General features: G+C 39.5%; 1 protein-coding gene across 3 annotated transcripts in view; it reads right to left on the bottom strand.

Moving 5' to 3' along the window:
- The window catches only part of LOC138759478 (kinesin-like protein KIF27), a 100443-nt gene that overhangs the window by 64043 nt on the left and 20586 nt on the right, over positions 1 to 15814 (bottom strand). For 2 of the 3 annotated variants that reach the window (XM_069929983.1, XM_069929973.1), the window contains exon 6: positions 11777 to 12001. The exons of the other annotated variant lie outside the window; for it this stretch is intronic. In XM_069929983.1, the coding sequence (XP_069786084.1) occupies positions 11777 to 12001 (225 nt within the window). The remainder of the gene's footprint in view (positions 1 to 11776; positions 12002 to 15814) is intronic. 3 annotated transcript variants of the gene reach the window in all.

Below are 15814 nucleotides of genomic sequence, written 5' to 3'. Positions count from 1 at the left end.
ATCATCCACTTTTATTTCTTAGAAGAACATAATAAATAGGAGCAGGAGCAAGCCATCCAGCCCATCAAGGCTGTTCCACCATTCAATGGCTAATCTGATGATAGGCTCATCTCCACCTACCTGCCTTTACCCCATATCCATTAACTCCCTACTATGTAAAAAAATCTATCCAACATTGTCTTAAATATATTCAGTAAGGTAGCTTCCACTGCTTCAATAGGTAGTGAATTCCATAAATTCACTACCCACAGGGAAAGGCAGCTCCTCCTCATCTCCATCCTAAATCTACTGCCTAAATCCTGAGGCTGTCCTTGAGATCTAGTCTCACCTACCAATGGAAACAACCTACCTATCTGTTTTATCTATGCCTTTATATTTTTCGATCAGATCCCCTATCTTTCTAATAAATTTCAATGAGTATAATCCCACATGACTCAAGCTCTCAATTATGATGTGTCCATGTAAATAAAAAACATTTAACCCTGTATTTTTGACTGTGTTCCTGTTGCACTGCAACTCATCCCACTGGCTGCAATTTTGTCATAACTGCCTATCCTTCCACAAAAACTCACTAGAAGATGTCCCCACTTGTGGGCCAACCTCCTCTTCCTCCTCACTTTGGTTCCAATCCTCCTGCGAATCTAATTTAAAGTACCCCCCCCCCCCCACCCCGCCACAACAGTATTAGCAAACCCTCCTGCCAGGATATTGGTTCCCATTGAGTTCAGGTGCAACCTGTCCCACTTGAACAGGTCACCCCATACCCAGAAATGGTTCCAATGATCCAAAAAATTGAAATGCTTCCCCCTGCACCATCTCTTCAGTGAGGTTCTGAATGATTGCTCATGTTGTTCCGTTGTTTCAAAAAAAGGCTCAGAAAAATACAGGAAATTATAGACTGGTGAGTGTGATGTCAGTGGTAGATAAGTTATTGGAAGGTGTTCCAAGAAATCAGATACTCAAGAATTTAGATGGCGACTGATTGGGAATAATCAATGTGCATGATAGGTGGTGTTTAGATAATCAAATAGTTTTTTTTAAATTTTACATGCAGCACAGTAATAGACCCTTTCAGCCCATGAGCCTGTGCCACCCAATTACATACAAATGACCTACACCCCAGAATATTTTGAATGGTGGGAGGAAACCAGAGCACCGAGAGGAAACCCTTGCAGCCTTGGAAAGAATGTACAAACTCCTTACAGACTGAGTGAAATTTGTTCTCTGGTTCCAATCGCTGGCAATGTTACAGTGTTGCGCTAACTATGCTGCCCCGAAGAGGTTTTACAAAGAGGTAAATTTGATGAAGGAAATGCCATGGATGTTGTTGACAGGGATTTTAGTAAGGCCTGTGACAAGATCTCGCAAGGGAGGTTAGCCAGGAGGGTTTGTCACTTGGTGAAAATGGTGAGGTAGTTAACTGTATTAGACATTGGCTTTTGGGGAGAAGCCAGAGAGTGGTTGTGGATGATGCCTCTTTGACTGGAGGCCTGTGACTAGTGATGTTCCTCAAGGATCAGTGCTAAGTTCATTGTTGTTTGTTATCTATATAAATAATCTGGATGATAATGGGGTAAATTGGTTCAGGAAGTTTACAGATGAAATAAAGATTGGCAATGTAGTGGACAGCGAGGAGGCTTTCAAAGCTTGCAGAGGAATCTGGACCAGCTGGAAAAATAGGATGCAAAATGGCAGATGAAATTTATTGAAGACGTGAGGTGCTGCACTTAGAAAGAACAAACAAGGTATGGCATTCATGGGAAACAGTAGGCCCTTGAGGTGTGGTAGAACAGAGGGATCTGGGAATTCAGATACATAATTCCCTGAAAGTGGAGTCACCATTGGATAGAATCGCAAACAGAGCTTTTGTCACATTGGCCTTCATAAATCAAAGTGTTGAGTACAGGAGGTGGGATGTTATGAAGTTGGACAAGACATTGGTTGAGGCTAAATTTGGAGTATTATGTGCCGTTTTGGTGAACATATCAATACGATTGAAAGAGAACAAAAGAGATTTTACAAGGGTGTTGCTGGGACTTGAGGAACCGAGTTACTTTGATGAAGGGCTCAAATCCTAAACATCAGTTATGTATCTCTGCCTTTGCTACACAAAGGACACTGTTTGACCTGCTGAGTCTCTCCAGCATTGTGGATGGTGTCCACAGAATTTACCCCCGAGTTACAGGGAGAGGTGGACAAGTTAAGAGTTTATTATCTGAAGGAGAAAAGAATGAGGGTAGATTAGTACAGAATAAATGCAAGAAGCTAGGTAAGGAAAACTAGAGGATATGGGTCAAGTATGAAAGGGGAAAAGTTTGTAGGGAACTTATACACACAGCGAGAGGTGGGAGTGTGGAATGAGCTGCGAGCTGAATCGGTGAATGCAGGCTCAATTATGACATTTAAGAAAAACTTGGACAGGCCAGGCCAGGCCAGGGGGATGAAGCAGAATAATATTGGTACATACTTGAAGGAATGAAGGACCAGTTTCTATGCATACAGAATACAAAGTAAAAGCATGCAGTGTTACATAGATAGCAAGAGTGATATGATATCACCATTGTGAGCAAGTGTTCTAACAAGACCATCATTACTCGCTCTAATCAGAAGCCACAGATGACTGCAGAGGTGTGTGTGCTGCTCAGGAACTTGGACATTGCCTTCAGAGCGGACGACAAGCACAAGCCAAGCTGTCTAAGGCCATCAGGGCATGCACATGCCCTGTGCATTCATAGTCACTTCCTTGACAGCAAGGACACACAAAGCATATGGAAGGGCATCCAAGATATCATCAGCTACAAGGCAACACCATCTGTCTGTGCTGGCGATGCCTCCCTCCCAGATGTACTGAACAACTTCTACGCGTGTTTTGAGGCGAAAAACGATGTGGCAACGAAGAAGACCACCTCTCCTCCAAATAATCAGGTGCTGTGTCTTGTGTCCATTGTGAAGAGAGAGGTAAGCAAGATCAATCCACGGAAACCTGCTTGACCGGATAACATTCCCGGCAGAGTGCTCAGGAGATGAGCGGCGATGCTAGCAGATGTTTTCACTGACATCTTTAACATCACCCTGAGAAGCGTTGTGGTCCCAATGTGCTTCAAAGCCGCCACCATTATCCCCATTCCGAAGAAGTCGTCTGAGTCTTGCTTCAGTGACTACCACTCTGTGGCACTCACGTCCATCATAATGAAGTGCTTCAAGAGGCTCGTCATGGGGCACATCAAGCTTTTACTGCTCTCATCACTGGACCCCCTGCAGTTTGCATACCCATCCAACTCCTCTACAGACAATGCCATCGCCTTCCATCTAGCCCTCACCCACCAAGAAAATAAGGACTTGAGGAGTCACGTGATGGAGTAGTGGCCGGTAGGAGAATACCAGCCCTCTCCAGAAAAGAAGGAAAAAAGTAAAGAAAAAGCAAAGCCACAGACACACAAACCACAATAAATAAAAAAATAAAGGTGTGGAGGAAATGGCACCAAAGAAAGAAAGGCCAAAAACAACAGGAAGAAAAGAAGAAGGAAAGACTCCTGAAGAGAAAGGTGAAGGCCTTACCTGTACGAAGAAGCAGGGACCCGCCGTGGAAAGAGGAGCCCACTCCCTGAGGTCAGTGGAAACCCCGAAGGGTCGTGACCCACTGAACGCAGGACTACAAGGAAGGCTCTTGGAGCCAAACAGAGGTGCGCAACTGCGCACGACAAAGACAACACTGACGGGAGGGGGGACCAGCATGAACAGCTGAGAAAGACCCGACAGCAGGGCTCCCAGCGGGAAGATATAGAAAATAACGGGAACGGGAGGGAGGAGAATGAAAAAAGGAAATTAGAGACACAGCAGATGACCATCCCAGAGGAAGAGGACAAACATCAAGATACCATTAATAAAAAAAATACCTAGCAAACTGAGATAAACAGCCCAACAAGAAAGTCAGAAGAGACACAGATACAAGGAAGAGAGGTAGAGAACACAGGTCCTGGAGCAGACACAGGGGAAGAGGAGGGAGAGCATCAAGCTCTGCACAGAGAAATGGAAGATGAAGTACATGGATAAAAAAAAAATTCCAAGAATATATGGAAGCATTAAAAGAATGGCTGACACAAGAATTTAGTGAAATAAAAAGAAGAATAAAAGGTACAAAAGAAAAAGTGAGTAGATTAGAGATGGTCATGACAGAAATAGGGAAAAGAGTAGACAAGGTGGAAGAACGAGAAACAGCCGTAGAAATGGAAGTGGATGACTTAAAAAGGTAATTGGAAGAATCTGATAAAAAAGTTAAAGAAACACAGGAGTTGTTAGCTCAGAAGATGGATATAATGGAAAACTATAATAGGAGAAACAATATAAAGATAGTGGGCCTTAAAGAAGATGAAGAAGGCAAAGATATGAAAGAATTATAAAAGAATGGATCCCCAGGGTCCTAGAAATGCCAGAAATACAGGAAGGAATGGAAATAGAAAGGGCACACAAAACATTAGTCCCAAAACCACAGCCACAACAAAAACCAAGATCCATTCTTGTAAAATTCCTGAGATATACGACAAGAGAAAATATATTGGAGAAGGCAATGAAAAAAATGAGAGAAGACAAAAAGCCACTGGAATACAAAGGTCAAAAAATTTTTTTCTACCCAGACATAAGTTTTGAGCTCCTGAAGAAGAGGAAGGAGTTTAACGCAGCAAAATCAATCCTATGGAAGAAAGGTTATAAATTTATGTAAAGATATTCAGTGGTGCTTAAAATGGTTATCCCGGGGCAGCAAAGCAGACTGTTCTCGGATCCGGAGAAAGCACAAGAATTTGCAGAACATCTGCAAAACAGACAGAGAGATGAAGAGATGTAATAAGAACAAGAATGACGACAAACTTCATAAAGAAGAAAAATAATGTATAAGTAAGAACTAAGAAGGGGAAGAAAGTGAAGAAAGGAAGTAAGGGGGGAATTAAGAGGGTGAGCTTTGTTATATGTGAAGATAAAAGTCTTTTCTGGAGGGGGCTGGGTGGGAGAGAATAACAGTCACTACGAAATCAGTTGATGCTTGCGAGCGGGTTCGCAATCCAAATGGAGAGGGGAGATGTGGTTGCCTGGCAAGGGACAAGAAGCAACTCAGAGAGGGGTGGGGGGGACATTTGGGGTTAAGGGAATTCTAGATGTGGGAATAGTGGAAATATTTTATGTTTTAGAAGTGTTGTCTTACAGTGTGTTCAAAAAAAGAAAACAGAAAGGATAAGGAGGAAAGGTGGTGATGAGGAAGCGGAAATGAAAGGTAATCAAAGTATGAAATGGCCATGTTGAACTATATGACTATAAATATTAACAGAATACATAACCAAATCAAAAGGAAGAGGCTGTTAAATTTACTGAAGAAAGGAAAAATTAATATAGCATTCGTTCAAGAAACACATCTAACTGAAGTGGAACACAAGAAATTAAGGAGAGATTGGGTAGGACATGTAACGGCAGCATCATATAATTCAAAAGCCAGAGGAGTAGCTATATTAATGAATAAAAATGTACCAATCAAAATAGAGGAGGAAATAATAGGGAGGTATGTAATGATAAAGTGTCAGATATATTCAGAATTTTGGAATTTGCTCAATGTATATGCACCTAATGAAGAGGATCAAAAATTTATGCAAAATATCTTTTTGAAGATTGCAGATATGCAGGGGAATATACTGATAGGAGGGGACTTTAACCTTAATTTCGACTCAAAGGTGGATAAAACTGGAAAAAAGACTAGCAGAAAGAACAAAGTAACTAAATTTCTGGTTAAATCGATGCAGGAAATACAACTTTTGGATATAAGGAGGAGATAACACCCAAAGGAGAAGGAATACTCATATTATTCGGGTAGGCATAAAACATACTCAAGGATAGACCTGTTCCTGTTGTCAGCCCACATCCAAGGGAGAGTTAGGAAAACGGAATATAAAGCTAGATTGTTATCGGATCACTCACCCCTGTTATTAGCAATAGAGCTGGAGGACATCCCACCGAGAACGGATAGATGGAGATTAAACTCCATGCTACTTAAAAGACAGGATTTTAGAGAATTCATTGAGCGACAAACTAAAATGTACTTTGAAATAAATACGGAATCAATGAAAGATAAGTTTATACTATGGGATGCAATGAAAACGTTCATCAGAGGGCAGATAATAAGTTATGTAATTAAGATGAAGAAGGACTCCAATCGGGAAATAGAACAGCTGGAAAGGGAAATAGCAAGTACAGAAAAAGAATTAGCAATAATGGAAGATACAACAAAAAGAGAATTGGCAGACAAAAAAAGAAAATATCAAACATACAAGGTGGAGAAGAACATAATGAAGACAAAAGAGAAGTATTATGAGCTAGGAGAAAAAACGCACAAAATACTAGCTTGGCAGCCTAAGACAGAACAAACTAAAAGAACGGTATTGGCATCAAGGAAAATGGACAAACAAATTACATATAACCCAACGGAGATCAATGAAAACTTCAAGGAATTCAACGAGCAACTATATCGAACTGAGAACGAAGGGAAAGAAGACAAAATAGATGAGTTTCTAGCTAAAATTGAACTACCGAAATTCCAAGAGGAGCAAAATAAATTAATAAAACCATTTGAAATAGAGGAAATACAGGATATATTAAAAAAACTACTGAACAATAGAATTCTATAAAACATTTAAAGACTTATTAATTCCTCCTCTCCTGGAAGTAATGAACCAGACTGAAGAAACACAAAACATGCCAGATTCATGCAAAACAGCAATAATTACAGTAATACCAAAGACGGGGAAAGATCCACTAACACCAGAATCGTATAGACCAATATCTCTACTTAACACAGATTATAAGATAATAGCTAAACTATTAGCAAACAGATTGGCCGACTGTGTACCAAAAATAGTAAAACTAGATCAAACTAGATTTATTAAGAAAAGACGAACGATGAACAATATCTGTAAGTTCATTAACTTAATCCATGCAGTACAAGGAAACAAGACGCCAACAGTGGCGGTTGCCTTAGACGCAGAGAAAGCCTTTGACAGAGTAGAATGGAATTATTTATTCAAAGTACTACAGTTCAACCTACCAGAGAAATATATTAATTGGATTAAAGCATTATATAAGGGACCATTGGTGAAGGTGACAGTAAATGGATATATATCAAACCAATTTAAATTAAGCAGATCAACATGGCTGGGATGTCCACTATCTCCCTCACTGTTCACGTTAGCTATAGAACTATTGGCAGAACTGATAAGAACAGAAAATAAAATAATAGGGATAAAAATAAAAGAGAAGGAATATAAAATCAGTCTATTTGCAGATGATGTCATAGTATACTTAACAGAACCAGAAATATCAATAAAAGAATTACATAAGAAACTGAAGGAATATGGAGAAGTATCGGGGAACAAGATCAATGCAAATAAAAGTGAAGCAATGCCAATGAATAATGCAGATTTCACAAAGTTTAAGAAAGAATCACCATTTAGATGGCAAACACAAGCAATTTGATACCTAGGTATACAACTAGATAATAATCTAGGCCATCTATACAAACTAAATTATCCGCCATTAATGAAGAAACTACAAGCCGACTTAGAACATTGGAAAGACTTACCACTAACACTGATAGGAAGGGTAAATTGTATTAAAATGAATATCTTCCCAAGGATACAATACCTATTTCAATCGTTACCAATTCACCTAACAGAGAAATTCTTCAAGGAGCTAAAGAAAATAGTAAGGAAATTCTTATGGAAAGGGGGGAAACCGAGGATAGTGCTAGATAAATTAACAGAATGGTACAAACAAGGGGGCTTACAGCTACCAAACTTTAAGAATTATTATAGAGCAGCACAATTAAGATACCTATCAGATTTTTATCAAACAAGGGAAAAACCAGATTGGACCAGATTAGAGCTAGATAAAATAGGGGAGAAGGTACCTGAACATATACTTTATAAGTGGAATGAAAAGCTGGTGCAACATAGGAATTCACCAGGACTGCACCATCTGCTCAACACTTGGAAGAAGATTCACGTAGAAAGGAATAAAACAAATTATCAACTGCCAAAACTAATATTGACGCAAAATCAACTAATCCCTTTCATAATAGATAACCTTTCCTTTAGAGAATGGGAGAGAAAAGGGATCAAAAGAATAGAAAACTGTTTTTCAGGAAATAAATTATTATCTTTTGAACAAATGAAGGATAAATATGGTATAACTCACGGTACAATGTTTGCATACCACCAACTGAAAACCTACTTGAAGGACAAATTGGGAAGCAGTCTGAGGTTACCAGAAGGAAGCAATTTTGAATATGCGATTACAGACACAATGATAATTATAAGATTTATAACAAACATGTACATCAAACTGCAAGAGAAAGAGAATGAGGAAACAAGCTGTAAACCCAAACAAAAATGGGAACAAGATCTAAACATAAAGATAAAGAATGAAACATGGGAAAAGCTATGCTCCGGAACTATGAGAAATACAATAAACACGAGGTTACGCATGATACAATATAATTGGTTACACAGGCTATACACCATGCTCCAAAAGTTAAATAAATGGGACCCAACAGTATCAGACAGATGTTTTCGCTGTAAGAAGAAAATGGGTACAACAGTACATGCAATTTGGGCATGTGAGAAAGTGGAAAAGTTTTGGGAAGATCTAAACCAGGTATTAAATAAAATCACAAAAAGCAACATACCAAAAAATCCAGAGATCTTTCTTCTAAGTAATATAAGAAGTAAAGAACTTGGACTCGATTTGGATGGAGCACAAAAAAGATTTATTATGATAGCCTTAGCTGTAGCAAAAAAAATGTATTATGTCAACCTGGAAATTAGAAGATAGCCTGAGAATACAGCAATGATACATAGAAATGAATAAATGTATTCCATTGGAAAAAATAACATATAATTTAAGAAATAACATCACAGTATTCGAACAAATTTGGGAACCGTACATGGAACACAACAGAGAAGTCCTACCGCGGACCTCCACCGCCTAAAATGATAGAAGGAGAAGAAGACGAAATGAACTGACACAAATTTCTTGTTTATTTTCATTGTGTGATGACATTGTTTAATGGGTTTAATGTATCATATATGTTGAACGTTGAGTGAGTGGGGAGAGGGGTGAAGGAGGGAGGGAAGGGAGGGGGGAAAAAGGGGAGAAAATGACACTATGTATATTCAAGAGGGAAATGTTTGTGTGTATTTTGGTCAGTATAGTTCATAGTGTGAAAAATAAAAAAATTTAAAAAAAGAAAATAAGGACTCGTATGTTCGAATGCCCTATGCCACAGGTGCTCTGCGATTAGTAAGGGATTGCTTTAGGTGGTATGTGGGTGGAAAGAAAAAGTTTGAAAACCACTGTTTTAATCATACCTAATTGGTTTGTTATGTGCAAGGTTTCATAACTCCAAAGGAAATGGGCCAATGACAATTTTTCTCAAGCAAAATATTTCAATAACAATTGGGTCTAGAGCAGTGACTCTCAACCTTCCTTTCCCACTCACATACCACCTTAAGCAATCCCTTACGAATCACAGAGCACCAATGGCATAGGGATTACTTAAAGTGGTATGTGAATGGAAAGACAAAGGTTGAGAGCCACTACAATAACCTAACAGGGAGTTCTTTAAGACAGCCCAAGGTTATAGAAAAAATATTTCTTTAAAGTTGGGATACAAAATTTCTCCTCAGGGTTCCAAATCATTCTAGGAATCAATGCCATCCTCTCATCATAACATTTTCCTCTCTCTTCCACCCTCACAACTTACACTTCTGTCAACACCCCCATCCCCCACCACCACCCATCTTCATTCTAATATTGCACGAGCAGCATTTTAGTCAAGTATTCACTGAGACGCCGTAATGAGGAATGGTGATGCCTCAAAAATTAGCCAATTGTCAAACATACCAGAAAATATATTTATTTCTTTACGTCCTTTTCACGAAGGAAAAATTAGGGTTGCAAAATTCCCATGGCTCTAATCCATCCATTTTTAAAAAATACAGAGGTGAAGGGAATTTTCACTTTTATTAGTGTTGGTCAAACAGGCAATAATAATTCAATAGTTGGATAATCATGTTGAGGAACTTTGGGGGACATCCGATGCGCTCTAGTATTTGCCAAAGCCCTTACCAGCTCACGGTGTCGAAGGCTTTGGTGAGGTCAACAAAGGTGATGTAGAGTCCTTTGTTTTGTTCTCTGCACTTTTCTTGGAGCTGTCCCCCAAAGTTCCTCAACATGATTATCCAACTGCACGAAAACCAACAAGGTCGGGTCAGATACAGCAATGAGCTCTCTGAACCCTTCTCCATTAACAATGTCGTGAAGCAAGGCTGTGTTCTCGCACCAACCCTCTTTTCAATCTTCTTCAGCATGATGCTGAACCAAGCCATGAAAGACCCCAACAATGAAGACGCTGTTTACATCCGGTACCGCACGGATGGCAGTCTCTTCAATCTGAGGCGCCTGCAAGCTCACACCAAGACACAAGAGAAACTTGTCCGTGAACTACTCTTTGCAGACGATGCCGCTTTAGTTGCCCATTCAGAGCCAGCTCTTCAGCGCTTGACGTCCTGCTTTGCGGAAACTGCCAAAATGTTTGGCCTGGAAGTCAGCCTGAAGAAAACTGAGGTCCTCCATCAGCCAGCTCCCCACCATGACTACCAGCCCCCCCACATCTCCATCGGGCACACAAAACTCAAAACGGTCAACCAGTTTACCTATCTCGGCTGCACCATTTCATCAGATGCAAGGATCGACAATGAGATAGACAACAGACTCTCCAAGGCAAATAGCGCCTTTGGAAGACTACACAAAAGAGTCTGGAAAAACAACCAACTGAAAAACCTCACAAAGATAAGCGTATACAGAGCCGTTGTCATACCCACACTCCTGTTCGGCTCCGAATCATGGGTCCTCTACCGGCATCACCTTCGGCTCCTAGAACGCTTCCACCAGCGTTATCTCCGCTCCATCCTCAACATCCATTGGAGCGCTTTCATCCCTAACGTCGAAGTACTCGAGATGGCAGAGGTCGACAGCATCGAGTCCACGCTGCTGAAGATCCAGCTGCGCTGGGTGGGTCACGTCTCCAGAATGGAGGACCATTGCCTTCCCAAGATCGTGTTATATGGCGAGCTCTCCACTAGCCACCGTGACAGAGGTGCACCAAAGAAAAGGTACAAGGACTGCCTAAAGAAATCTCTTGGTGCCTGCCACATTGACCACCGCCAGTGGGCTGATATCGCCTCAAACTGTGCATCTTGGCGCCTCACAGTTTGGCGGGCAGCAACCTCCTTTGAAGAAGACCGCAGAGCCCACCTCACTGACAAAAGGCAAAGGAGGAAAAACCCAACACCCAACCCCAACCAACCAATTTTCCCCTGCAGCCACTGCAACCGTGTCTGCCTGTCCCGCATCGGACTTGTCAGCCACAAACGAGCCTGCAGCTGACGTGGACTTTTACCCCCTCCATAAATCTTCGTCCGCGAAGCCAAGCCAAAGAAAAGAAGAATAATTCAATAATAATTCAGCCTCTAATCATATAATCTGCAGTTTCCCTCTCCATTTGAATTCATTAAAAGAAACAGTGGTTAGGAAAAATCACAGTTAACATAATCATCAGATTGCCACCAGAAGTCAATGAAAGTGATGCACAAACCAATGTATTTTTTTACATCTGAATACTTTGAACACACAAAATCGTGGAGGTACCGAAATATTATTTTTATTAATAAGAAATTACCTTTCTGGTGTCTGTGCTGGGTTCAACTTGATGGGACTGTATTACATTGAAAGGCTTCAGATGTATACTTGATAATGGGACAGTGTGAGGTCTTCTTGCTGGGGTCACAGCTAAAGATGCTTCATCTGAATATCTGCTGCGAATTGAAAACTTTTCAGATTTAAGAAGCTTTAGTTCCTTCTGGAGATGATCCATAATAAGCTGTTGTTCAACCATTTTATCATTCTGTAAAGTGATATTTAAAATAAAGAAGAAAAATACCTTAAAATATTTTTAGTTTTCTATTTTATTGGCCCTATATTTCATGATTAACATATGTGTAAATCTTTTATGTATCCCACATCTGATGTCCTTTATTGAATGAAGCAGTAGCAGATATTCATGTATTGTAACTGGTGCTTCTAGCTCATTCATAACTGGTGAGAAATTTGCTGTCCTCTACTCACTTTGTTGTCCCTAATCTCACACATATTTAAAGTGACAGTATAGCCAAAATGGAACACTCTGGGTACAATTGTGGCCTATTTGTTTCTATATGTCTATAGACAACACATAGTTATTGTGTGATTATACGTGTATAATAAAGAATTACATTTCCCAACAGGCAATGCGCACTATTGGCACAAGAACCCTCATCAAGGTCGTGGGCATACGTTAGGAAGCAGCTGACAAATGAAGTTGTTTAGTCGTTAAAATGTGATCATCATGCCACCTGTTAAGGTACAAAAATAGAAAGCAGAACCACAAAATACAAGACACAGATTTTATTTGAGACACACCAGGGGGAATGAGTAATATTAATGTCAGTTAGACAGTTTCACCTGGTTAATACCAGAATTTCATTCAAAGGTTCAGGTGGAACAACACACTATTTAAGGCATTTCTTTGCATATAAATTTGATAGGCATCTCTTGGAACCCATTGTTACAGGCACATATTTTACATATGATATCATTCCCTTCTAAAGAGGGAGAAATGGTTTGACATCATTTACTCACATGTACAAGTCATAATTAAAAGATATCCTTCTTGCATACAACATAGTCTGGAAGAGTTGCTCCCAATATACATTGACATCTGTTCTCTGCCTGCCTGATATCTGGTCCTTAATTATCACAAAAATATTAAACCATCAGGTTAACAAACTTCTGGGCAGAAACAATATTGGGTCAGGACTGGGCTGGCACTGTTAATTGCAACGTGCATTCCACAGCCTTTGACAATTCAAATTACGTCTGACAGCTTGTGAGACTGGAACAGCCATGTTTGCAGGGCTTCAAGCAGCAATTCAACAGATGCTGGGGGAGCAGGAGAGACCAATGAAAAACAGAAAGTGTCTATATTTCTACATGTGATGGGTGAAGATGCCTTGGACATATGTAACAGTTTTCAAATTCATGTTGGACACTCTAAATTTAAAATTTGAGGAGCATTTTGTTCCAAATAAAAATGCCACGTTTGAGAAATTCAAGTTTTTCTCCTGTGACTGGAAACAGTGGCTCCTGTTGTATTTGATCAATACTTAACTGAATTTCATACAATTATTAAGTCCTGTGAATTTGGAGATTTGAATAGTTCACTCATTAGAGAGAGAATAGTTTGCAGAATCCTAGATAATGGGCTTAGAGAAAGACTTGCGTAAAAAAGATTTGACACTGGAAAAGGCTGTGAATATGTGTAAGGCAGCAGAGACCACACGAGTACAAGCTAAGGAAAAGCACAGGACAGACACAACAGTGCATGCGGTGAAAACAGAGAAGCTGAGCACCAAGTTTCCCAAAGCTACAGCAAAGCAAAGAGGTAGGCTCAAACTCCAAATGGAACCAGTGCGGAGGTAAACATATTCCAAAGATGTGTCCTTTCTATGGAAACTCCTGCAATAAATGTGGGAAGAAGAATCATTTTGCAAAGTTCTGCAAAGCAGGGAATACCAAGAGAAAGGTGAACACAGTGGATGAAGAAATGTAGGAATTCTTCATAGATTCACTACAGGCTGCTCCTGCTGGTAAAATGGAATGGATCGTTCCAGTGAGTGTGAATGAGACAGTAATTCCATTTAAACTTGACACCAGAGCCTAGGTAAATCTGTTGTCTATGGATGATTACAAGACCCTCACCGTAAAGATCAAGATTTATCCAGTGAAATTAAAAGTGACAGGCTACACTGGAGAGAATGTTCCAGTAAAAGGGGGCTGTATGGTGATCTTCAAACACAGAGGGCAACATCTAAAGTCACAGCTACTGATTGTAGAAAAGAGAGTACAGCCTGAGTGCATGTGAAAAGCTCGACCTGGTGAAAAGAGTTTTCATAGCGGCTTCACAGACTGAAGATAAGCACACAATACTCAAGGAAGAGTATGCAGATGTCTTTGAGAGACTTGAATATTTAGCTGATATATACAAGATCCACGTAGAAAACAGAGGGTCCTGTTGTTCATGCATGCAGGAAAGTTGCATTTCCACTTAGAGACAAACAAGAACTAGCATGCATGGAATGGATGAATGTCATACAGAAAATTGAAGAACCTACTACACATTGGGTCAGCTCACTGGTCATCGTGCAAAAGAAAAATGGAGCATTGCGTATACTTCTAGACTCAAGAGATCTCTAAATAAAGCCATCGAGAGAGAGCTTTTTAAATTGCCGACATGGGAGAAAATCATGTCCCAGTTTGCAGGTACCAAGCTCGATGTGTCATCGGGGTTTTGACAGATGAAGCTTAATGAGGCAACTTTGAGACTATGGACTTTTAATATTCCACAAGGAAGATACCGCTTTCTTTGGCTACCATATGGGATCTTGTCCGCACCAGAAGACTACCTTAAAATGATCCACATGATCTTTGAAAGTATACCTGGAGTTGAGACCATGATGGATGGCATTATTGTATGGGGGGGGGGGTGTCTGCCAAGAACGAACATTATATGCAACTAAGGAAAGTACTTGACAAAATGTGAATTTGGCATGAAGACGCTGACCTTCATACGAGATGTCATCTCTGAACAGGGAATGAACCAGGATCCAAGAAAGACATCAGACATTGAGAATTTTGTTAGGTCCCAAAACAGAGGAGGTGAGTCATTTTTTGGGAATGGTGACTAACATGGCTAAGTTCATCCCTCATTTGTTGACTGATTCAGCACCACTTAGGTCACTCCTTGAGCAGAAAAATTAGTGGATCTGGTCACACGAGCAGAAAGAGTGCTTCCAGGCACTCAAAAAAATCCTAACAGAAGAGCCTGTAATAATTTAAAAAAAATGTATTTTTCATTTGCATCAAAATATATACAGTATTTATCCATAATATAAGATAACAAAAACTACGACACAAAAAGAATACAATTTTTAATATTTTCTCCCCCCTGCTCTCCCCAAAAAAGGAAAAAGGAAAAGCCTGTCTAATAACTTGCATCTTTTAATTAATTAATTACAAATTTACACAATAATCTAAAACCATGAATAGGTTGAATGGGGATGTGGTGGATGCTGTAGGTAAAGTCGTAGCAATAAAATCCATGTAGGGTTTCCAAATCTTATTAAATTTTTCTGGTTGATTTTGTAAATCATACATTATTTTCTCTAATGGTATATAATTTAATAATTCAATTTGTCATCTGTTCAACCCCACAACATGACCTGATTTCCATGTTACAGCTATAGATTTTTTTGCTATTGCTAATGTTACACTTAAAAACTTCTGGTAAATATCTAACTTCAATTGGGAAATACCTCTCAATAAAAATATTTTGGGATCCTTCAAAATTTTTGCCTTCCAAACTCGTCCCAATAAGATACTTATATCCTTCCAAAATTTATCTACATTTTAATATTGGCAAACTGCATGTAAGAAAGATCCTACTTCTTTGCTACATCTAAAACATTGATCAGTGCAATTTGAATGAAGTGCATGTATGGATTATAATAAATTGATGTAAAAAATTAAATTGTACCATTTGATAGCCAACATTAATTGTATTAGTTACACTTGCATAGCATAATTTTGACCATACTTCCTCTTGAATCTGTTTGTTTATATC

The sequence above is a fragment of the Narcine bancroftii genome, chromosome 1 (assembly GCF_036971445.1).
Source record: "Narcine bancroftii isolate sNarBan1 chromosome 1, sNarBan1.hap1, whole genome shotgun sequence".
Lineage (NCBI taxonomy): Eukaryota > Metazoa > Chordata > Chondrichthyes > Torpediniformes > Narcinidae > Narcine > Narcine bancroftii.
This window is presented reverse-complemented; position numbering and strand designations above follow the sequence as displayed.